The following is a 25,458-nucleotide window of genomic DNA, read 5'->3' as shown; positions in this document are numbered from 1 at the left end:
GGGCTAAATGGATCATTGATCTGACTCAGTATGGCCATTCTTATGTCCTTAAAAATGCAGTCCCTGCCCCAAAGGGCTTACAACCTAAGTATAAGAAAGATGACAACTTGAGGGAGAGAGTACAGGCAAACAATGAGACTACTGGTCAGCATGACAAACAGTGGGTACAGCTCCCTGGGCGTGTGGAAGGCTTACTACTACTGTTGCCCGGTTTTCACAGTTTTATCAGCAGACTGCAGTAGTTGAGTGTTTTCTCACAAACCCTTGCTCCATATGACTGCAGAACACAGGTGGAAGGGCAGTGGAAGTGTGGGCACTTCAGGGGGGCCTGGTGGAAGCGGGCCCAGGGTTGGGGCAGCCTAGCGGTAGTGGAGCTGAGGACTTGTGGGAGAGGGAGCTGGCGGGAGCAGGGCTGTGGGGAGCAGGGGCCAGGGCCATGGGGGGAGCTAGTGGGAGAGCGGGGCCCAGGGCTGTGAGGGAGCTGGCAGGAGGCTGAGGGGAGTGGGGGTGTGTGTGTGGGGGGGGGCTGGCAGGAGGCTGAGGGGAGTGGGGCCCAAGGCCATGGGGGGAGAACAGGGGCGTGGGGGGGGAGCTGGCAGTAGCGGGGCCCAGGGCTGTGTGGGAGCTGGCAGGGGGCTGAAGGGAGTGGGGCCTAAGGTTGTGGGGGGGAGCAGGCCCGTGTCGGAGCTGGCAGGAGGCTGAGGGGAGTGGGGCCCAAGGCCGTGGGCGGGAGCTGGCGGGGGGCTGAGGGGAGCGGGGCTCAAGGCCGTGGGGGGGAGCAGGGCCCAGGGCGGGAGCTGGCGGGGGGCTGGGGGGAGCGGGGCTATGGGTGGGAACGGGCAGGGGGCTGAGGGGAGCGGGGCTGGGGCGGGAGCTGCTGTGGGGCTGAGGGGAGAGGGGGGGAGCGGGGCCAGGGGCAGGAGCTGGCGGGGGGCTGAGGGGAGCGGGGCCCAAGGCCGTGGGGGGGAGCGGGAGCTGGCGGGGGGCTGAGGGGAGCCGGGCCCAGGGCCGTGGGGGGGAGCGGGGCCAGGGCGGGAGCTGGCAGGGGGCTGAGGGGAACCGGGCCCAGGGCCGAGGGCGGGAGCTGGCGGGGGGCTGAGGGGAGCCGGGCCCAGGGCCGAGGGCGGGAGCTGGCGGGGGGCTGAGGGGAGTGGAGCCCAAGGCCGAGGGCGGGAGCTGGCGGGGGGCTGAGGGGAGCCGGGCCCAGGGCCGAGGGCGGGAGCTGGCGGGGGGCTGAGGGGAGTGGAGCCCAAGGCCGAGGGCGGGAGCTGGCGGGGGGCTGAGGGGAGCGGAGCCCAAGGGCGTGGGGGGGAGTTGGCGGGGGGGGGACCTGGAGGGAGCGTGGGGGGGCCGCCTTGGCGTGAGGCGACACGTCGGCCCCCGCCGGCTCGGCACGTGGCGCAGCACCGCCGCCTGAGCCCGGCCAGCGGGAGGGGTGGAGCCAATACCCAAGCCCCACGTTGGGACGGCGCATGCGCACAACAAAGGTCGAGGGCGCTGGCGCGTGCCTTCTATGGGACAGGCGACGGGCAGCCTCTGTCTGTGGTCTTCGGCGCATGCGTAGCGATTCTCCGTCGCCTTTAGGGGGGGTGGCGCCTGCGCAGGCACGTTTCGGAAGGGCTGGCACGCATGCGTAGTGCGCGCTCCCGCAGGGTCTGGCAGAGGCGGTGCGGCCGCAGGAGGCCTATGGCACAGAGCCTCGCGCCAGGTCAGTGCCGGGCTGGGGCGCGCGGGAGCAGCTCCGCAGCGCGGTGTGAGCCTCGGCCGGGGCGCGCGTGCGGAACGGGGAGGGCAGCGGGGCGCGCGCCTGGAGTATGGTGGGGGCAGCGGGAGGGGGCGTCTGTGGAACCGGGGGAGCGTAGCGGGGGGCGGGACGCCGGGGGAATGGGGGGGGGAATTGAGGAGGACCGGGGGGGGGAGTAGCGGGGGACGGAGCGCCTGGGGAATGGGGTACGTCTGTGGAACCGGAGGGGCGCCTGGGGAATGGGGGGGGAATTGAGGAGGACCGGGGGGGGGAGTAGCGGGGGACGGAGCGCCTGGGGAATGGGGTACGTCTGTGGAACCGGAGGGGCGCCTGGGGAATGGGGGGGGGGAATTGAGGAGGACCGGAGGCGTCTGTGGAACTGGGGGGAGGCCCTGCGGAATGGGGGAGGAGTAGCGGGGGCGGGGCGCCTGGGCAATGGGGGGCAGCGGAGGGGGCACTTTGGGGGAACGGCGGGAGGGCGGCGAAACTTACTGACTCTCTGTGCCGCATCGGACAATCTTCCCAAGTTGGAGAGCTGGGATGGGCCTGCCAGGGCTCAGGGCTTCTGTCCCCCTGGAGGCATCTGTCGGGGCCCCGCTCCTGCTGAAGCCCGAGGCCTGGCAGGTGGGCCCCGCAGGCGGAAGCCTCAAGACCCCCTTCCCCACCACTCTGCTGCAAGGCAGAGATCCGGAGCTGGCTCTCTCTCCACTCTGCTCCCCGCGGCCCCCCGCCGCCAAAAGCTGGAGAATGGGGAGGCGGGCGGCTCTGCCAGCCACACTTAAACTGTAAAAGAGCTGCGTGTGGCTCAGGACCTGCAGTTTGGTCACCCCTGTTATATACCATACTCGTGCAACCGCTTACGAACAGTTAAGGTGTTTTGGTTTTTTTGAGTTTGCTAAGATTGTGTATTCAAGCTCCAACTGGTAACATCTGTTTCCCTTCAACAATACAGCCTGTACTGTACTGACAGTTCACAGTGTTACTACTTCATTATGTGTTGGAAAGGAGTGGTCAAACATTCAACTTCCCCTTGAAATTCCACTTTGATTTTCAGTGACATTTTTTAATTGATCACAGTACTGAATGGATATCTTCAAGAGGCCTAAGAAATATTATGAATACTCTGCATACGCTAAATAACTTTGTGTGTTTTGAGGTAGAATTAATCCCAGAGAAACGTTTAATAAGTGATATTGTGTAGGACCTACAGTGTGTTTTAGTCCACTCTAGATCAGCATGTGCAGTAATTTTTCACTTCATCAACAAATTCTATTTGTGTAGCTTTTTGACGTTCTTGATAATATTGGTAAACAAACTTTCTCCTTAAACAGAGGGAAAATGTTACTGTATGGAAGAAGAAATAATTAGTACAGAGATTGTATTTCCATTCTTGCAGGGTGGAGATTCTTTAAAAAATACATGAATGAGATCAGTTTTAAAGCTGCTTAAAATTATTGAATTTTGCAAGTGGGTTTTATTTCTCTTAAAATGGCATTTTTAGTCCCAAAGTCAACAGCTTCTCAATAGTAACTGGTACCGCATGGCGACAGAAGCATGGAGACCATGTGTGAGGAAAAGGCACATCTCTGGAAACCACCCCCCCCCCCCCAAAAAAAAAAATCTGCTTCCCGAACGCATGTATTCTAGGATTGGTGTTCTAATGCAGCAGCACTGATTACGTTGAATGTTTTAAAGGAAAACTACAGTGTAATAGTCTAATTGCTGTGTAATTTCAAGGAGTAAGTTTTAGTCTAAAACATGTTGGACACTAGATATTAATTACTCAAAACCAGATTCTGATGAGTTGTTTGAGCTGTTCTGGTGATGATGTAGCCATATATCAACTCAAATGGTGCACAGTAGTGAATCTCATCACCAAATTCAAGAGGAGAATCCCTATGCCCTATATATTTATTGGCTTCCTCTCCCTCCCTGTGAGCTCCACAGAGAGGATGATCTCTCACTACCAAAACTTGAGCTCCTACTCTGCTCGTAAGCCACTGCTCTGCCTCAGCACTTGTCTACTCTTGTTTTGCAAGTTAAAAATAAAATGGCTAGTAGATTTTAAGCACTTATAAAAGAATATGATGGCTTAGTTCACTACTTCTATTTTTTAAAACAAGTTAATATTGCAGTTGAAATTGCTAAATCACTCGAGTATGCTATATATTGGCAAAATGGAAACGTAGTAATCAGTCTCTTAATAGATTGACCATCTTCTACCAAAGTCTTTTATACTGTAATAGATATGGTATAGTATGCTGTGCAGTGTAGTAATGGAATTTTACAAAACTATTTATATCATACAAATGCTGCATTTTTTCTCAAAGGTTTTTTACATTATAATATGTGCCCTTTTTGATGCCAGGGACCTTTATGATTGAGAATTTTACAAATAATATGTGTATTTCAAGCTATTTGGAAAATGTTACTGAAGTAATGCTTTCCTAGACCATTATGTGAATAAGGCGGTAATCCTGAGTACCCTTATTAATAACTCCTAACCAGCAAGCTGGTTTGCAACACTGTAGAAAGAGAGGGAGTGACCACTACAGTTAAGCATGCTTATGTTGCAGTTTTACCCCTTGTTTTTCCAAGTTTAGGCAAAAATGGTGTAGCCACTTTTGATTATGGGGAGAGTGAAAAATACTTTTCCAATTTAAAAATAAAACAAAGCCAAAAACAAAAAAACCCACATGTGAACATTGTGGATATTCTATTGCTTGAAATACCCTGAAAGCAAGTTGAAAGTGAAACTTAGCATGGAGTTACCATCCTTACTTGGAAATGCCTTTGTTCTGGAGAGAATTGATTGTCAAAGGTTCATAACTCAATCACATGCAATACACCTTTTGGGGTGCAGTTTGCTCAAAGGCTCTTTTCTCAGAAACTTAGGGCTGACTGAGAGTTTACACTTACCCAGTGCTTTTCCCCTGCAGTCTTGTCCAGCAGTCTGTCTGGGCCTTTGCTTGATGCTTCTGGTATCAAGGTTTTTTCCAGCAGGACACAAAAGCCTGGCTATAATTCATTCAGCCAGCCTGTCTGTAATTTGCAGTTCTCCAGCATGGTCAATGGCAAGGGCAGATAGGGCTTGACCTCTGTAACCACCTGGGTGTGATTACTGTGACCTCAATTTAAAATACAGGCCTTTTGAAAGGGGCATGGAGGGTAAGGGCTGAAATGTTTTTCTGGAGTATTATGAAAAAAAGCTGTCCGCTCCATGCTGTTAACTGTCTCTACTACAAGACTGTATGGTAGTCCCTCCCAGGGATAATTTCACTCCTTTTAAAATTTACTGATATGCTAAGGCATGTTGACAAAATACACAAGGTGAAGGATACATGCAGTCTTTTACAGGCAAGAGAAACAAGGAGCTTTAAAATGAAAAATACAGTTATCTTATACTAACAGTCATAAGTATTGTGGCTGGGTATCAGGCCCAGTCAGTAATGCAGTGATCTATATGTGGCAGACTTTTGCTTATACTGTATTCACCATAGACAGAATCATTGTAAGTATCGTCAGGTTTAGACATACTCATTTGACAGTTCCACTGAACACCGTTCAGAGGATCCAAAAAGCAGCCCTTTTCTGGTATGCCATGTATCAACCATGTCAGCCTTTTCACACTACTCCGCAGTCGGATTTGTGTTGGTGCTTTCTGGGAAATTTGGGCAGCTGTCTCACACAGTCTCAGCTGCTGGTGCCAGAGACACAGGACTCTGTTTTCTTCACTGGTGCAGTATGCTTTCTGTCTAGGCTTTTTCTGTTGTACTTCTCAACATGGTATCTGAGCATTTACTTATTGAATTGAATACACAGTTTTTTGTTTCTCCCTCCCAAGTCACAGGAATTCTAGGTTCAAGAAGTGGGTTTTAGATTTCATTTTGAATGTGCTGAGCGTGGCTGGAATATTCTCCCACAGAAAGGGACCTGAGAGGTGGTAGGACTTGCCAGCCCAGTTGTTTGTATGTTGACAGTCCTATCTAGAACCTGGTTACATCTGCAGTTGGTACTCCCTTGCTGATAAATCAGTTGGAAACGTAGTATAGCTGCAGTTTGAGGAACAACGTGTTAATTTTTGTTACAGCCTGGTTACAAACTCAAGGTTGGTCTACACTACAGATTTATGTCAGTATAACTGTCGCTCAGGGGTGTGGAAATCCGCACCCCTGAGTGATACAGATATATTAACCGAACGTCTGGTGTAGACAGCTTTATGTTGACAGGAAGGCTTCTCCTGTCGACATAGCTACTGACTCTTGGGGAGGTGGAGTATCTATGCCAACGGGAGAGTGTCTCCCGTTGGCATAGGTAGCATCTTCACTAAGCGCTGTATGTGTAGATAAGCCCACAGTTTAAAATTTGTAGACTGATTTCCCCCCTCCACCCCCAATACTTTAGACCTAGGAAGTCTAGGAGCATCACCTCCTGATTACAGGTTTTGGAGTCATGTTTACCATCAGGCTGGTATAAAATCTACAGCTGCTTTGAAGGATTGGGCATGGATTGTGAATGTGAAGGAAGGAAAGGTCCCTCACGCTGAAAAGATAGGTATAGAAAACCGAGCCTGGACAGTAGCCGGAGTTCCTACCTTAGACGAGAGCCATATTAGTTACGCAGTTCTTGTTGAGGATGAGGTAGCATAGGAGAGAATGCATCTGTTTTAATTGAAAAGAGGAATACTCCTTGAGTGGGGTATGTTTCCACTGGGGTCCTGCGGGGATCAGATCTTGACCCCATGGCTGTTTAACATTTTTATCAGTGACCTGGAAGAAAACATAAAACCATCACTGAAAGTTCTCAGAAGACACAAAAAGTGGGGGAGTGGTATATAATGAAGTTCTAGTGCCCACAGTTCAACAGGGATGTTGATAAATTGGAGAGGGTTCAGAGAAGAGCCAAGATGATAATGGAAGGTTTAGAAAAGATGCCTTTTAGTGAGACTCAAGGAGTTCAATCTGGTTAGCTTAGCAGAGAGAAGGTTAAAGGGTGGCTTGATTAATCTGTAAGTATGTACATGGGAAACCCATTTAATAATGGGTTTTTCATTCTCGCAGAGAAAGGTATAACAATCTAATGCCTGACGTTGAAGCTAGACAAAGGCATAAATTCTTAATGGTGAGAGTAATTAAGAAACAATTTACCAAGAGTTGATGTGGATTCTTCATCACTGTGAATTTTTAAATCAAGATTGGCTGTTTTTCTAAAAGATCAGCTCTAGGAATTATTTTGGGGCAGTTCTCTGGCCTGTGTTATACAGGAGGTCAGACTAGGTGATTGCAATGGTCCCTCCTGGCCTTGGAATCTATGAGACTCTAGAGATAAAGTCCATTATTACTAGGGAGCTGATTGGGTTCTTCTGACTTTGGACTGATCTCCCATTGGGTTCAGAGAAAGATAAATGCAGGATCCTTGAGATCTAGACCTCTCTTGTAAGGGGCTTGGATGCAGCGGAGACAGAGCAGCAAGCAAAGATGCAGCATGCTGCTTAGTTGTGCCAGGCAAGTGTCTGGCGTGGGCTGGTTTGGGCCACTTCACTTGGCGGGAATATCAAGGATGCAGAGTGGGAGGACGGATGAATCCCTCCTGGAGGACTAGGGAGAAGCTTCTGTCTTGTGAATTTTGCCTGGAAGAAAGTCTGTGTGGCGGGGTCTGGACCGAATCTTTTTTGCGACCCTCTGTTGTTTGATCCTGTCTAGCCAGCTTCAGGCCTGACGGAATGTGTTGCTGATGGTGGTAATTTTTTTCTTGGTGAAATCATAGTTTGAGCCAATTCATCTAGAAGTTACAGTTGATGATATACTTTGGGGTGTAACTGGAATATAGTATTCTGTATTAACTAGCAGTAGTAAATTGACTTAAACAGATATTTTATACAGGGTAAAGTACCTCAACCTCTTACAAGGAAATTGCAGTGGTTGGTGCTAATACCTGGATCACTACATGGGATATTTACAAAAGATGTTGCAGCTGACTCTCCCCAAAAGTCTAGAAATGCCCATCGCTGTCAGTGTTTCTGTAAATATGAATGGTGCTAGTGAGTGTGGAAAGTCTAAGTTTGTGACCAAGCAGATGAATGCGTGAGGCACTTAGGAGGCTTTCTCAGATGGTTGAAAGTAAACTGTTCAAGTATAACTAGAGAGACAAGGTGGGTAAGGTAATATCTTTTATTGGACTAACTTCTGTTGGTGAGAAAGACGTCTTTCGAGTTACACAGAGCTCTTCAGCTTAGCTCTGTGTAAGCTTGAAAACTTCTCTCTCACCAACAGAAGTTTGTCCAGTAAAAGATAGGTGAGGTAATATCTTGTCTCTAATATTCTGGGACCAACATAGTTACCACACTTCATTCAAGTATAATTCTTTATCTAACTTGGATTAATCCATGGCCAGTCATGTTGCACAGCTAGAGATTGTTCCATTGTTGGTTAAAATCCTTTTTGTTTCTGAAGGCTGCAGGCTTCTGTGAACTTTCTTCTTTGGTTTTACATAGCAGTACAGAAGAGTCAGATTAAATCAGTTGATTTAAAAAATACTGGATGCACCTGAGAACACAGTTGCCAGCTCTTTTACTTGCAGTGAGATACTGAGCACTCCTTTTCATTTCATCAGAGGCAACATAGCAGTTTATTGGTTATTTAATAATGTTTTGCTGCTAAAAGAGGATATGTTCTTACAAGCAAATGGAACTGATTATAAATCTTTTAAAATTACCTTCTTCCTGTAGTTCAGTTGAATTACATGGTTTTGCTACACCAAGTAGGACAATTTAAAAATTGACAGCTAAATTGTACTGGCATCTGGAAGACGGTAACCTTTAATCTGTATTTCCACAGGATATCATTTGGCAGAACAACATTAACAGCAGCTATGCAGAACTCAGATCATACAGAGGATGACTGTAACCTAAGTAATGACAACACAGTCAACAGCACTGACGCAGCAGGAGAGCAGCTTACGGACTTTAGTACAGAGATTATGAGTGTCACAGAGATGGAACAGTCTCCCGATAGCTCTCCTGATGTAAATGAGGAGACCACACAAGAGAGTGCAATACCAAATATTCACAGTTTACACACGACTGATATTGAGGCTCATTTCCCTCCTGAATATGAGAAGTTCTGGAAAGTGGTAGAGGAGAATCCCCAGGATTTCACAGGCTGGGTATATCTGCTGCAGTACGTAGAGCAGGAGGTTAGTACATCTTTTTCCTCAAAAATGCATAGATGGATGAATTAAGGCATTGTCCTCTGATTCCAGTCTTGAATTTAAAGTTGTATTTCGGTCCCTAGCAAATATTGTTTCAAGACAGTGGTTCTGGATTTCTATTGTACTACTGGGCCGTGTTCTTTCTTAAGGGTGTAAGTTCTGACTTCTGCTCTCAAATCTCTGTGCTTTATGCATGTTGAATTCTAGCCCCTTAAAAAAGGGGACATAAGAAAGGCCATATTGGGTCAGACCAGTGGTCCATCTAGCACAGTATCCTGTCTCTTGACAGTGGGTAAGGCCAGATGCTTCAGATGGAATGAACAGAACAGGACAGTTATTGAGTGATCCAGCCCTGATTTCTGCAGTCATGGGTTAGGGACAATCAGAGCATGGAAACACTGCAGCTCTGGCCAATTTTCATGGCCAGTTGTGATTGTGCCATGTCCTCAACTAGTTGAGAGGAAAAAATAAAGATGATTAAGTCTTGAGAGCACTAATATTGTGAAACTTCCTAATTAAATTTTTAAAATAGCGTTGTTATATCTTGTAAAATCCTTTTAAAGAGCAGCTCCACCTAGCTACAAAGACATACTCATTTTACTTGCATTACAATCAAGCTAGTAGATGAATATTGCTTGTACAGCACTTAGCACTCAGATAATGATTTACACCCACCTTCTAAGTGTTACTACTGATGCAGGTTGTAATGCAGACATCAGATACTAACAGATAATGGCTTTTTCTCAGTCTGTTTATAAAAGTTCAAATGCTAGCCTAGTTTTGTGTGAAACTTTTTGTTTCCATGGCTTGATGAGTTATATAGATGTCATTGTCTATAGAATCACTGAAAACCTGGAGCCCTACTGACAGCTAGTTGAGGTCTGGAACATCTGTCTAAAGAATCAAGTGCAGTGGCTGAGGTGAAAAGAAGCAGGTTCTGACTGAAGATGCTAGGAGAATAGTATGGGAATACTTAAGCTGTGCCTGCTTGCATCTTTGTAGACCTGTAACTTAAGTTAGCTTAGGTCTTAGTGTTGTAATTATTTGTGCTCATGTATATTCAAAGTTATTTATAAAACTACTGAAAAGCACCTGCTATTACGACATGGCTTTCTATGTTTGAATTGGAATGGTGCCCTCCATGTAAGTTTCAAATAACTAGAGAAGAGCATGAATTCTTTCTCTTAAGAATTTAAGTTATAGTTCTGTTGTATATTTCTTACAGAACCATTTGCTGGCTGCCAGGAAAGCATTTGACAGATTTTTCACACATTATCCATATTGCTATGGATATTGGAAAAAGTATGCAGACCTTGAAAAGCGACATGACAACATTAAACAGTCTGATGAGGTACGTTGGTAGCTGGATATAGCTATCACCATTTGGTCCTGTAAGCCAAATGATGACTAAACCACTGCAAGTCATTTTGGCTGCCAGTACCTACCATATATGGTCAGATTTATAGGGATTTTGTTTGCATTTGTCACTTTTTTTGTGGCATTTGTAGCTAATATTTTCTCTCTTTGTTGGCAGGTGCGTTAAACCTCTACAGTTTGTCAAGCTTTGCAGTGCAAGCCTCTGTATTACACTGCAGCTTAACAAGTAGGGCAGGGCTTTTCTGTCACTTACATTTATTTCTCATTTTCAAAACAATATAGTTGGTTTGCTGGTCACAATTGCTACATCTTATTGCATTTTTGGTCAGACGCTGTCAATGATGCTCTAATGGGTCTGTGCCCTATGGTCTGTACCCCAAAGCCTGCCCACACAACCTGGTCAGAATGCAGGGACCGCTGCGCTTTGAAGATCAAGACTCTGCACGTGGAGATCAGAACATTGCCATGTTCTATCCAACCTCCACCCAAATGGTAATGGTAGATTATTTAAACAAAATTCCAGTAATTAGTATTTCTAAGGTTCACCGGATAACACAGTGTTGCCTCTCTCTTAGGACACTATTAAATATTTGAAGTACAGTTTATGATGTTCTCTTCATAGGTGTATCGGAGAGGGCTACAGGCAATACCTCTTAGTGTTGATCTTTGGATACATTATATAAACTTCTTAAAAGAGACCCTGGATCCTGTTGACCCTGAAACTAATAATACTGTAAGAGGGTAAGTTGGTTGTGTTTATATTAAAAAAAAAAAAAAATGGGGAAGAAACACATGAACACAGTTGTAAATGATATGTAGCTACAAGAAAAAGTAAAAATCTTTAGACATTCGAGCAAAGCTGAAGTAGCATCTAGCTGTATCGGTGTCTCCATTTTTGTCTGATAAAATAGTTCCATTCACTCCTCAGAGCCTTGGGACTAAGCTCTTAGAGAGAAACTCCTCGTGGGTTTTAGTGGTTTGATTTCTTGTTTATGGCTTATTTTTATGTTGCCCTTATTCCTTTTATTGTGAAAATATTAGGAAAAATCACTGTAGAGCTGCTTATTAAAAAGGTCTTATATTTATCATATATCTAGAGAACATATTTGGTAACATGCATTGTTTGAATCCCCGAAAGAATGCAGTAAAAGCTAAATAGAACATTCAGAGGCTCTTACAAAAAACTCCACCTAATTCTTCTTGCTACTTGAATAGTTGAGGTACTACATTCAGAAATGGTTGTTAAACATTTTTTCAGAGCCTATGAACATGCGGTCTTAGCTGCAGGGACAGATTTCCGCTCTGACAGACTATGGGAAATGTATATAAATTGGGAAAATGAACAGGGCAACCTACGAGAAGTTACAGCTATATATGATCGTATCCTGGGGATTCCAACACAGCTCTATAGCCATCACTTCCAGAGGTAAGGACAACTTAAAGCCTTGGTTAACTTCCTACTATTAACTCTGCTAAATAGGCATAAATATAAATAAACGTTTAATATTTTTGTAAAACTCAAAATTGTTCAATCCAAACAGGAACTTAGAAAGTTATTACACTTAAGCTAGTAATAAAAGTGATTGGCTTTCCAAAAAAACAAAGCTTCTGAGTAAACTTCGCTACTTAATTATAAGCAGATACATTTGTATAGTGTCTTACTCTACCATCTATGTTTTAATAACCTACATTGTAGTTCTTACGTTGATACTATGAGTGCACTGTTTCACATGCTAGCATTTCTTTAAATAAAACTAGGGCTAATAGAAAATTGGAGACTGAAAACATTTTCACCTTCATTAAGAATGGGCAGAGACTTCTCTTTAGGGAGCCATGGAAGTGATCTCTGGAGCAGCAAGACCTCAAACTGATGCAAAATGTACAACACAATAAAATGTATTAAATGACAGAATGTATTTAAATCAGCATTGCCTGGAGCTGTAAACCAAGAGAGTTATACAGACTGAGATCTTTTTATTCTTTTGAGCACTGAAGCAAAGTTTAGGAACTGGTCTCCAGAGAAAAACCAAAAATGTCAAAATTTCACAAATTTGCCTATGACCAACTTTTCTGTAAAAAGGAAGGTGTGGGAATTGTTAGCAGGAAGAAAAATGTGGTGAACTTAGAAAAGGATGCATCTTACCAGAAAGTTTTGTTGTTCAGCTTCTGATTCCATATCCTGCTGCAATACTCAGCTGAACTGTTTTGTACCATAAACTAATTAAAGAAAAATACTTTATTCAGTTTTAATTAAACATTAAAAACCAGAAACCCTAGTTAAGAGGTACAGCAGTCTTCCTAATAGTTTCTAAAGAAGTTTTTTATTAGGAATTCCCAAGCAAGTGGTCATTCTCTGAGAATTAACATCCCATGCCATCCTATTCACTGAGCAGGTAGCCTTTTCCCACCACAGTTTGCAAAGGTATTCAGTTACAAGCCACTCCTTAATGTTTGACCTTCATGGTACTTGAATCTTTTGAAACAGGAAGCTGCTTTGCACACCAGGTAGATATAACCTATGTATTATGTACACTGTGAGAAGTGGCTTCTCTAGCAGAGTTCTAGGTTCTTAAACCATTCGCTTGTGCTAATAATCAGTTCTTCTTCGAGTGGTGTCTCTGTGGGTGCTCTGCTTTTAGATGTTGTTGCGCCCCTGTGCTCATAGCCAGAGATATATGGTAGCAGTGCCCCGGTTGGGCCGCACATGCGCAGTCCCCGTCTCGCGCTTCTTCAGGCGGTTAGCTGGTGCTGTACAACCAACTCCCCCCCAGTTCCTTCTCTATTGCCGTTGGCTCAAGTCGGAGCACTCAGCAGCGCCTCACAGCTAGAAATAATTTTTTCCTGTCCTTTTAGTAGTAGTTCTTAGAATACAGTAGACTTTTTTCCCCCTTCTTACCTTATCCCCGTCCTTTAAAAATAAATAATTTTTCCTCATAGGACCATAAATTCTCAGTCTTCCTGATCACAGCAGCACTGTACTTTTATATCTCTCCGCATCACTGAGAGAATAAGCTCCCTCAGGGGCATGCCTGGCTCCCCAAGTTTTAAACGCTGCACTACCTGCCAGCTTTCAATACCCCTCTCAGACGGACACTCTCAATGCATCTGCTGTCTTGGTGAGGGACACGTACCGCGAAAGTGCTTGTACTGTCTAAACTTGAAAGCCTGCATGAGAGAGGCAAGGGATTTACAGCTAAAGCTTCTCCTTGTGGAGAAATCTCTTCGCCCGGCATCTGAGCCTGAGGTACGAACCCCTCCTGGCCAGAAATCGCTGACTGGCACCTCGGACAAAGGCCCTTCTTTCAGGGGAAAAGATCCTGAACAACCTGTCAAGAGGGCAGCAAAGAAACTGGGCACCCTGTCCCCGATTCCGGAGTAGGCCAAGAAGAGGCGCTCCAGTAGTGGCCAGATGCTCTCAGTACCGACCACACCGGCCATATCAACAGCTGACAGACCACGTCCCGATGGTACTAAGAAACCCAGAGCTCCAAAGCAGTCGAGCTCCGCCACAGGCGTTAAGGGGAAGGTGAAACCCCATGCCACGGCACCAACAACAGCGAGCAAGCCATCAGTACCAAGCATCCTGCGCTAATGCTGCCACCTACTGCTGGTACTAGGCGCACCAACCACACAGCTGCGCCGATAAGCTCACTCCAGCACACGGTACTGAGCTCCACCATCCCACCGGTACCGAGACCAGACACGTCACAGCAGTTCCTGTGTCACACAGACTTCTCTCTCTCATCGGTACCACAGTCTCCTCAGCACCAACGGTACCACGGTATACGCGGTACTAAGCCAACTCAGCTCTCCACAGTTTTCAATGCAATCCTCTAGTGAGGAGGACGATGGAGAGGAGGATATTGGACACTCGCCACAGCTTTCCTCTCCCGTGGCTACTCCTGCCGCACAGTTCCCACCAAGCATAGGTTTCCCTGTAAACTTTGCAAACCAACCCTGGTTGGGCCAACCATGGATGCCCACCATGCCCTTCCAACCGCAGTGGCCATTTTGCTGGCTCCATACTCACAGCAGCAACAACAGGGAGTACCCAACACTCTGCCCTCAACCACCCATATTGCCATCAAAGGCACCTTCTGCTGTCTCCAAACACGGGGCCCAAGAACAGGAGTAATTCTCGGACCCAGACAAACCAGCTGACATACAATTTTCATCTTCCTCACCAGATGACTTAATTATGCCCCACCACAGCAGATGATTGCAAGCAGTTCCAGGATCCCTACAAGCGAGTGGCCACTTCCCTAGGTATCTCCCTGGAAGAGGTCCAGGAATCTCGCCACAAGCTAGTGGACGTACTTCACACATCCACTTCATCCAGAGTCGCCCTTTCCATGAATGATGTGATTATGGACCCTGTGAAGTTGTTCAGGCAACTCTAATATTGATTCTACCTATCTGTAAAAGGTCTGATAAGAAGTATTACATGCCAGCCCAGGGCACTGAATTCCTTTTCTCACATCCAACGCCGAATTCATTCGTTGTTGACGTGGTGAATGAATGGGGTAAACTACAATACTATAGAAATACCCCGTATGATAGAGACTGGAAACTGCTCGAACTATTCGGCCGCAAAGCATACTCTGCTGCGACATTACAATTGAGAATTGCCAACTATGAAGCCCTACTGGCAAAATATGATCACAAGAATTATGAAAGTGTCTCAGAATTTATAAACTTTATTCAAGATGACAAAAAGGATCAATACAAAGCACTCGTCATAGAGGGCCAACTTATCACCAGAACATTACTCCAAGCTGCCCTTGATTCCACTGATTCTGAAGCAAGATCCATAGCAACAGCAGTCATTATGAGGAGAGCCTCCTGGCTTCATCTATCCGGTTTCCCAAAGCCGGTGTAGTCCACCATAGAAGACTTGCCTTCGAAGGTGCCATACTCTTTGTGGACAGAACGGACATTGCATACCCTGAAAGACTCAAGGGCCACCTTGCAGTGTCTTGTTCCTAGGTGTGTGGATGCCCAGAGATGGCAGACCACTTACCAAACTCCTCAACAGTTCCAACCCCCTCAGTATACTCAGTGGAATAGGTATTACGACCAACAGGGGTGGAAACAGAAAACTTCGAGGAGAAGACAATCCGCTTCCTCGACTACTAACTCTCAGCCATCAACTGCTAGACAACAGATTTGAAGCCTTGGTCGCGGGCTCGAGAATCCCATCTCTCTCAATGCTGGCACCATCTGTCAATGGCAAAATTTTTGGAGATCGCCTACTTCTCCATTCTGCCCCATCTGGTAGTCCATCAGCACGATAGATGGGTATTAGAAATCATCAAAACTGGTTACTCCATCCCCCTTACCTGCAAACCCCCTACCCATCCCTCTTCAGGGACCCCTCTCATGAACATCTACTGCGGGAAGAGGTGAACCATCTCATATCCCTGGGAGCAGTAGAACCCGTACCGACAGAGTACAGCGGGAAGGGGTTCTATTCCCACTACTTTCTCTCACAGAATAAAACAGGAGGTTGGAGACCTATGTAGATTTGCGGCAACTAAACAAGTTTGTAAAAACACAGATTCAAAATGGTCACACTAGGCACCATAATCCCAGCATTAGGGAAGGTGGACTTGTTCTCGGCCTTCGACCTACAGGACGCATATTTTCATATATCGATCCATCCCTCACATCAGAAATTTCTGCAGTTCACAATAGCACAGGATCACTTTCAGTACAAAGTTCTACCATTCGGCCTTCCCACTGCACTGCAAGTATTTTCCAAAGTACTCGCTGTAGTAGCGGCCTACGTACGCAGACAGGGAATAATATTCCCATACATGGACGACTGCCTGCTGAAAGCACCAGTACTGCAGCCAGCCATATGTTCTGCCCAACGTACAATACATCTCTTTATCTCCTTAGGACTTCATATAAACTTACAAAAGTCCACCCTAAACCTGTCCAGTGCCTGGAATTCATTGGAGTGGACCTCGATTCCCTCAGAGCAACTGCCTCTCCCAACAAAGCACTTTCTGACTTTAACCGCCTTAAACTTAACAGCGCGGAACGGCCCGCAGGTGTCTGCCAGAACTTGCCTGCAACTCCTAGGCCACATGGCCGCCATGACCTTCGTCGTCCAACATGCAAGGCTACACGTGTGGTGCCTTCAAGCTTGGTTACGGACAAATTATGCTCCCCGCAGGCACAGCATAAACAAACTCCTCGCTATGCCGAATGCAGTCAAGGACTCCCTGCTATGGTGGACCAATCCGGCCAGTGTCTGCAGGGTGTGCAGTTTCTGCAGAATCTGCCAGCGCTCACCATCACCACAGATGCATCCTTCCTAGGCTGGGGGGGCACATCTCGAAGCACATTCTATACAGGCCCACTGGTCTCCAGGAGAGTCCCAGCTTCATATCAACCTGCTGGAACTCCCAAGCGGTTCAAAATGCCTGTTCTCATTTCCTACCACTAATCCAAAACAAAACGGTAGAGATCCTCGCGAACAATGTAGCCACCATGTTTTACATAAACAGACGAGTGCAGTCACACTCCCTAATGTACGGAAGCCATGCATCTTCCTCACCTCAGTCCCTGGAAAAATCATGGAGCAGGTCCTCAAAGAATCAATCCTGAAGCACTTACATGAGAGGAAAGTGATCAGGAACAGTCAGCATGGATTCACCAAGGGAAGGTCATGCCTGACTAATCTAATCGCCTTTTATGATGAGATTACTGGTTCTGTGGATGAAGGGAAAGCAGTGGATGTATTGTTTCTTGACTTTAGCAAAGCTTTTGACACGGTCTCCCACAGTATTCTTGTCAGCAAGTTAAGGAAGTATGGGCTGGATGAATGCACCATAAGGTGGGTAGAAAGCTGGCTAGATTGTCGGGCTCAACGGGTAGTGATCAATGGCTCCATGTCTAGTTGGCAGCCGGTGTCAAGTGGAGTGCCCCAGGGGTCGGTCCTGGGGCCGGTTTTGTTCAATATCTTCATAAATGATCTGGAGGATGGTGTGGATTGCACTCTCAGCAAATTTGCGGATGATACTAAACTGGGAGGAGTGGTAGATACGCTGGAGGGGAGGGATAGGATACAGAAGGACCTAGACAAATTGGAGGATTGGGCCAAAAGAAATCTGATGAGGTTCAATAAGGATAAGTGCAGGGTCCTGCACTTAGGATGGAAGAATCCAATGCACCGCTACAGACTAGGGACCGAATGGCTAGGCAGCAGTTCTGCGGAAAAGGACCTAGGGGTGACAGTGGACGAGAAGCTGGATATGAGTCAACAGTGTGCCCTTGTTGCCAAGAAGGCCAATGGCATTTTGGGATGTATAAGTAGGGGCATAGCGAGCAGATCGAGGGACGTGATCGTTCCCCTCTATTCGACATTGGTGAGGCCTCATCTGGAGTACTGTGTCCAGTTTTGGGCCCCACACTACAAGAAGGATGTGGACAAATTGGAGCGAGTCCAGCGGAGGGCAACAAAAATGATTAGGGGACTGGAACACATGACTTACGAGGAGAGGCTGAGGGAACTGGGATTGTTTAGTCTGCGGAAGAGAAGAATGAGGGGGGATTTGATAGCTGCTTTCAACTACCTGAAAGGGGGTTCCAAAGAGGATGGATCTAGTCTATTATCAGTGGGAGCTGATGACAGAACGAGGAGTAATGGTCTCAAGTTGCAGTGGGGGAGGTTTAGGTTGGATATTAGGAAAAACTTTTTCACTAGGAGGGTGGTGAAACACTGGAATGCGTTACCTAGGGAGGTGGTAGAATCTCCTTCCTTAGAGGTTTTTAAGGTCAGGCTTGACAAAGCCCTGGCTGGGATGATTTAACTGGGAATTGGTCCTGCTTCGAGCAGGGGGTTGGACTAGATGACCTTCTGGGGTCCCTTCCAACCCTGATATTCTATGATTCTATGATTCTATTATCTTTGGCATGGTGCATCAAACACAATGTCCATGTTATAGCTTTGTACCTTCCTGGCTTCCAGAACAACACAGTAGATACCTTGAGCAGGAAGTTTTATTAAGACCACGAATGGGAGCTGAACACACGGGTCATCCAAGATATTTTCCAGATGTGGAGGTTCCCAAAGATAGACCTCTTTGCAACCGCACACAACTTCAAATGCCCCCAGTTCTACTCCAGAACAGGACTCGTTGACACTCTCTGGGCGACGCCTTCCTCATCAAGTGGAACGCCCCCCTCCTGTATGCCTTTCCCTCCCACCCCCCTCCTAGCCCACGTACTCCACAAGATAAAGCAAGATGGATCCAGAGTGATCCTCATAGCTCCCACATGGACACGACAAACATGGTACCCTTACCTTCTCCACATGTCAGTCTGTCCCCCACGTATGCTCCTGCTTCTGCCTCAACTTCTGTTGCAGGATGCAGAGAGCATCCTCCATCCAGAACCTCAAAGTCTGGTTACTACATGGCTCTCAGTATCTGAAATGACATGTTCCACAGAAGTTCAAAACATATTACTAACAGCCGTAGGGCAACTACCCAACACACCTACAGACATAAGTGGAAACTATTCGAATCATGGTACCAACGCAAACAGATGGCACCTGTGTCAGCCTCCTTACCTCTTATTTTAGACTACCTACTGGAACTTAACTGGGACTTTCCATGAGTTCCACCCATGTACACCTGCTGGCCATCATGACATTTCATCATAAAGTCAACAAATTCTCTATTTTCATGCATCCCATCACTAAACCCCTCTTAAATGGTCTCTCCAACTCCCATCTGGAAGTGAGAAAACCCACCCCACCACGGGACCTCAACCTAGTCCTCCATGCCTTCACCGAGCCCCCTTTTGAGCCTTTAGCTACAAGCTCCTTACTACACCTCTCTGTGAAGGTTGCATTTCTAGTGGTCATTACATCGGCCAGGCAGATAGGAGAACTAGCTGCTCTCATGAGGGATCCACCCTATATGATCTTTTTTAAAGATAAAGTATCTTCAGACCCCATCCTAAGCTTTTGCCTAAGGTGGCTTCATTGTTTCACCTTAACCAGCCTATATACTTACCTATATTTTTTCCAAAACCACTTACAGACAGTAGACAATCCAGAGTACACTACTTGGACGTCTGCAGGGCTCTCGCCTTTTATGTTGATAGAATAAAATCTTTTCGCAAATCTCCAAAATTATTCATTTCTATCACCGAATGCTGTAAAGAGCACACCATTTTCAACAACGCCTATTCAAATGGATATCGGACTGCATCAAACTCTTTATCTCCAGTATAAATAACAGCCCCCTACTGGGATCCGTATGCGTTCTACGAGGAGTCTTTCAACCTCCGTAGCATTTCTCAACAACATCCCTGTTGCGGAAATCTTAAGACCATAACCTGGATCTCCCCGCACGCTTTTACACAACGCTATGCGTTGCAACAACACGCATCTTCTGATGCCCTCTTTGGTCGACTTCAACTCCGAAGCCCCCTCCTTCCACCGGAGGGCACTGCTCTGAAGTCACCTAAAGTGAAGCACCCACAGGGACACCACTCAAAGAAGAAGAGGAGGAAGTTACTCACCTTGTGCGGTAACAGGTTCTTCGAGATGTGTGTCCCTGTGGGTGCTCCACTGCCCGCCCTCCTCCCCTCTGCTTTGGAGTTCTATCATATACAGACTCTGCAGTAGAGAAGGAACGGGGGCATATGGGGGTTGGTCGCACAGCACCAGTTAACCACCTGAAGCAGCGTGAGACGGGGACTGTGCTTGTACACCCCAACGGGGGCACTGCTACCACAAATCTCTGGCTATGAGCGCAGGGGCGCAATGACACCTAAAGTGGAGCACCCACAGGGGGACACATCTTGAACCTCTGTTACTGCACAAGGTGAGTAACTTCCTCGTCTTTGTCATATAATTTAGAATAAGTGAGTATTTTTTAAAATATAACATGTAAAAATTGTGTATTTGTTAGGTGAACAAATCCTGTTTGTTTGCAGGTTTAAAGAACACATACAAAATAATTTGCCTCGAGACCTTCTAACTCCTGAGCAGTTTATTCAGCTGCGCCGGGAACTGGCATCTGTCAATGGCCATGGTGGGATTGATGCACCACCCGGAGATGACCTTCCTTCTGGAATTGAGGACATAACTGACCCTGCAAAGGTAAATGTGCAGGCGAGGTTGAGGAACACCTTTGCATGTTTGTTCAATCTGCTGCTGAGAGGAGAGTTTTCTTTTATTTGCACGTAGTGTACTATGTTTTTGGCTGAGCTGATTCCATAGTGTAGAGTGTCATCTCCTATATGTGAGCCAAAGAGCAGCAGTTAGTGTGTGATGGACAAGAAGAGATCTCCCTTAGACTACTTAGGTTTGAAAGCAGTGCAATTAACATTTTAATATTAAGTGATCTACAAAATTTTAGCAGAGTGTTGACTCTTTCAAATAAATGGGATAAGAGTTACGGCATGTTTTGTGAGGTTTTTTTTTTAATATATTTATTTAGTAATGGCCTGTGCAGATCCGTGCTCCTTGAAGGGCATGCAAAAGCGTGGAACCAGCTAGAAAGAAGTGCCCATTTGGGGTTGTACCAAACTAAAGATGGAATCCTATTTGGATATGACACATGTCAGATTAATATCACTTCAGAAATTAAGAGGCGGACCATTGGATCCAAGACCTCCTCAGGTCCATTACACTGAGAGCTAAGACCATGTGCACTCTTATCCCACTTGTTCAGGACAGCACCTGAAGTAGCTGTGTATCTTTTATATTTTAATTTATGCAGATCACATCAATAATACAATACAATTGTAAACTTGATATTTTACAGACCAGTATTAATCACTTGCTTTTATCATGTGTCTTTAGCTAATCACTGAAATAGAAAACATGAGACATAGAATCCAAGAGATTCATCAAGAAATGTTCAATCACAATGAACATGAAGTCAGCAAGAGGTGGACCTTTGAAGAAGGAGTAAGTTTTCTTGTGATAGCCTTTTTTGTATGAAAGGCAGTGTGGTCTAAAGGCATGAACATGGGACTGGGAACCAGAAACTCCTGGTGTTTCTAATTCTGACTGAATTACTGTAAAGCTTTGGGCAAATAATTGGTTTTACCCTCATTTCCTTGGTTTTCCCATCTTCAATAAGAGTACTTTTTTAAAATCTACCAACATTAATAACTAATTCTCACAGCATCTCTGTGAGGTAGGTAATAAGTTTTACTTTGAGAGAGGCAACGTGGGGAAAATACATTTTACTAAGTGTGTAAACTTTACATATAGTGTCTTTTTCGTACCATGTATAAGAAAGAGGGTACTGCTTCATAAATGTGGTATATTGCAGAATTAAAACTAGTCAATAAAAAGAGAAGCTTCTTAAAATTAAGTTGTCAGCAAGATAGAAATTGTAAAGAGTCCAACTAGGTGCCAAAATCTGATACTGCTCTGTTGGGAATTTTAGTTGTGAAATTCTGTTGAGACTGGCAAAAACTAACTCATGGGTCGGCAACCTTTCAGAAGTGGTGTGCCAAGTCTTAGTTCATTCACTCTAATTTGAGGTTTCGCGTGCCAGTCATACATTTTGACGTTTTTAGAAGGTCTCTTTCTAGAAGTCTATAATATATAACTAAACTGTTGTTGTTGTATGTAAAGTAAATAAGGTTTTTAAAATGTTTAGGAAGCTTCATTTAAAATTAAATTAAAATGCAGAGCCCCCGGGACTGGTGGCCAGAGCCCAGGCAATGTGAGTGCCGCTGAAAATCAGCTCGCGTGCCACAGGTTGCCTACCCCTGAACTAACTATTCATCCAATCACACCAAGGTGTGCTGCATGCTTTATAACAAACAGTAATTAAACTAAGTAGTCAATCAAAACAGGCATATGAAATTGTATATATTCAGTGAAGCAGAGTTACTTTTGCAACTTCAACTTCTGAATTCTTCATACATTTACCATGTAAACATAACAGGACATTATTTTTGCCTTCAATTTTCTTTGTTTTTAAAGAGGAAGAACTTGCCTATGTCTAATGTTTGCATTTAAGTGGTCTCAAATTGGGCTATGACATTCACGTTTCATTAAAGGGAATGGGAGACATGGGGAATTCCTGCTCTTGCTGCTGTTTATCTGGCAGTAGTTTTCTGTTGGTTTAAGCTAGCAGTTGTATTATTTCACATGGACATTGTGACATGGGCAGGGATGGTGTCCCTAGCCTCTATTTGCCAGAAGCTGGGAATGGGCGATGGGATGGATCACTTGATGATTACCTGTTCTGTTCATTCCCTCTGGGGCACCTGGCATTGACCACTGTCGGAAGACAGGATACTGGACTAAATGGACCATTGGTCTGACCCAGTGTGGCTGCTCTTATATTCTTATGGGGAAAAAAATGATTTTAAATGGAAAGCTCATCATGAACAAAACAGTGGAGAAGGTACTCCAGAGCAAATAAGTGTAGGTCAGGCAGTGTATAAAGCTGCATTAAGCTCTTTCTTGCATTGCATGGATTCTAGTCCATGTTTTTGAGTTCTCTGTTCTGTGTTTGAGCAGCGCAAGGTCTGTACGACCTTACAGTGGTCTGTAGTAGCCATAAAGGCTCAAAAACCAGAGCGGAGGCCTGACCATGGGTCCCCCCTTTCCTTGCCATGCCAGCAGGTTAGAGGGTGTATGGTATACAGGGCTTGCTATATACCAGTGCAGGATCACCCTTGCACCAGGGTGAATACTTCCTTTTGGGGACCATAGTATGCTGTCAGTACAGTGCAAAGTGGCCATGCCTGATCTGAGGATCCTGATCAAAATTTTTACATAAGAATGGCCATACTGGGTCAGATCAATGGTTCATTCTAGCCCAGTATCCTGTCTTCAGACAGGGGCTAATGCCAGGTTTTTGGAGGGAATGAACAGATCAGCAATCCTCAAGTGATCCATCCCCTGTCGTCTGCTTCCAGCTTTTGGCAATCAAAGGCTATGGACACCCAGCGCATGGGGTTGATTCCCTGATCATGTTGGCTAATACCCATTGATGGACCTATCCTCCATGAATGTATCTAGTTCTTTTTTGAACCCCGCTATAGTTTTGGCCTTCACAACATCCCCTGGCAATGAGTTCCACAGGTTGACTGCGTTGTGTGAAGAAGTACTTCCTTTTGTTTGTTTTTATTTTATTGGGTGTTCCTTGGTTCTTGTGTTATGTGAAGGTGTACATAACATTCCTTATTCATTTTTTCTCCACACCCGTTCTTGATTTTATAGACCTCTGTCATATCTCCCCTTAGTCTCTTACAGGTTCTTAATGCTGCTATGTTTGAGTTGCAGACAAGGCAAAGGATTGATTAATTACTAACAGCATTACTGTTGTGGGTAATTTATTTAAAAAAAGATTATTTTGGAAAAGCTGTTTTTACAAGACCTAGATTTTGGCCGAAACTTGAATTGGCAATTACAGTAACCCTTTAAAATTAGTCATACCCTGAAGTCCATTGAGATTTGGACGTTTGAATAGCCTACATAAGATTTATTATTCTGAAAAGTCAGAGGGCTTGGTATAAATTTCAGTATAAAGTAACATCCAAACCGTTTATCTTGCTGTGTGTTTTTGAACAAGTTGTTGAATTTGACTCCCATGTTGTTCATCTGTTGCAGATAAAACGACCTTACTTCCACGTAAAACCTTTGGAGAAAGCCCAGTTGAAAAACTGGAGAGAATACTTAGAATCTGAGATAGAAAATGGGACACATGAACGAGTTGTGGTCCTCTTTGAAAGATGTGTTATTTCATGTGCCCTCTATGAGGACTTCTGGATTAAGGTAAGGGAAGGGATTTACTAACTAATTCTTCCTGATTGCAAACATTGATCTAGTGACTAACCTTTTGTACTCTTGTTGAATGTTGTTCATATATAACTATATCTGTTGCATTAGGAGATGGTCTGCTTGCAACCAGATTTGACTGCTGCATATGCCAACTTCGTTGCCTCTCTACGTCCTTCCTTACAGAAACTAGTCTAGTGGTTCAATAAAGGTGCTGAATGGGTTTAAACAAAAGAATTTTATCGTTCTGTCATGTATTTAAAGACCAAAAATAAGCTTTAAATTATTCAATCTATACTCTGTTTTCAAATGTAGTATGCCAAGTATATGGAGAATCACAGTATTGAAGGAGTGAGACATGTCTACAGCAGGGCCTGTACAATACACCTTCCTAAGAAACCAATGGTTCATATGCTATGGGCTGCCTTTGAAGAACAGCAGGGTAAGGCTTTTCTAGTTAAATTAGCCTTTTGATTGTTGCTGGCAGTGATTTTTTTTAAGAGTTGATGGATGCATGGTGTCTGCATTAAATATTTACCCAACATTTTTAGGAAACATAAATGAAGCAAGAAGAATTTTGAAAACATTTGAAGAGTGTGTTCTGGGACTTGCAATGGTTCGCTTGCGAAGAGTTAGCTTAGAACGCCGACATGGAAACATGGAAGAAGCTGAACACCTGCTTCAGGAAGCTGTTAAGAATGCTAAATCAAGCGGTGAATCGTCATTTTATGCCATCAAATTAGCACGACATCTTTTCAAAGTTCAGAAGAACCTTCCAAAAGCAAGAAAAGTGCTGTTGGAAGCCATTGAGAGAGACAAAGTATGTGTTTCCTAGAGGCTTTATAAACAGTCCTGTGATATTTAATTTCCTCTTCCTTTTAGTCAGCGCATTAAAACACGGCAACAATGATGACAGGTTTTCAGACTGTATGTAAAGCATTTTATTGCCACATGGAGACACCAGTCCCTCTAAGCTGACGTTGCCAGATTTGCAGGTTATGAATCTTGCCTTTTTCACCCTTCAGATAGCATCCATGATTCCCCTAGTGTTCTGAGACATCTTTGTTTTTCTCTGTCCTGCTCCCTTTCAAACATAACGAACAATGCAGGAATGCTGACATTGCATGGAAGGAATTTATTAAATACCATTGGTAGTGTTAGCGCGGGACCACTTTATTTGGGCGCCAGCACTACTTGGGCTTCGAGCCCTCATGCTAATCACAAGGATACACATACCCTCAGATTTACTGTAGACCATGGGCGTCTGTCTATAAAATGACACAGGTCAAACAGCACCTATGCTTACGCTTTAGGACAGGAAACCTTTGTACTGACTACACTATAACATCTATTT

At 45.2% G+C, this 25,458-nt stretch overlaps 1 protein-coding gene and 1 non-coding gene across 3 annotated transcripts in view; both read left to right on the top strand.

The window, feature by feature from the left end:
* The first annotated feature begins 1,576 nt into the window (after positions 1–1,576).
* Positions 1,577–25,458, top strand: part of PRPF39 (pre-mRNA processing factor 39) — a 39,106-nt gene continuing 15,224 nt past the window's right edge. Inside the window, exons 1-10 of one of the 2 annotated variants that reach the window (XM_074956582.1) lie at positions 1,577–1,708; positions 8,581–8,938; positions 10,179–10,304; positions 10,953–11,071; positions 11,589–11,756; positions 20,288–20,453; positions 21,159–21,266; positions 23,937–24,101; positions 24,420–24,546; positions 24,656–24,924. In XM_074956582.1, coding sequence (XP_074812683.1) covers positions 8,615–8,938; positions 10,179–10,304; positions 10,953–11,071; positions 11,589–11,756; positions 20,288–20,453; positions 21,159–21,266; positions 23,937–24,101; positions 24,420–24,546; positions 24,656–24,924 — 1,572 coding nt within the window. In that variant the 5' untranslated portion in view covers positions 1,577–1,708; positions 8,581–8,614. Of the gene's footprint in view, positions 1,709–8,580; positions 8,939–10,178; positions 10,305–10,712; positions 10,823–10,952; positions 11,072–11,588; positions 11,757–20,287; positions 20,454–21,158; positions 21,267–23,936; positions 24,102–24,419; positions 24,547–24,655; positions 24,925–25,458 lie in introns of those variants that run through there. The other variant, XM_074956583.1, reaches the window with a different exon arrangement.
* LOC141990280 (small nucleolar RNA SNORD127) lies at positions 25,003–25,090 on the top strand. The gene has a single exon (XR_012640146.1). It is a non-coding gene; the product is annotated as a small nucleolar RNA SNORD127 (small nucleolar RNA).

This window comes from Natator depressus, chromosome 6 (genome assembly GCF_965152275.1).
Source record: "Natator depressus isolate rNatDep1 chromosome 6, rNatDep2.hap1, whole genome shotgun sequence".
In the NCBI taxonomy this organism is placed as follows: Eukaryota; Metazoa; Chordata; order Testudines; family Cheloniidae; genus Natator; species Natator depressus.
This window is presented reverse-complemented; position numbering and strand designations above follow the sequence as displayed.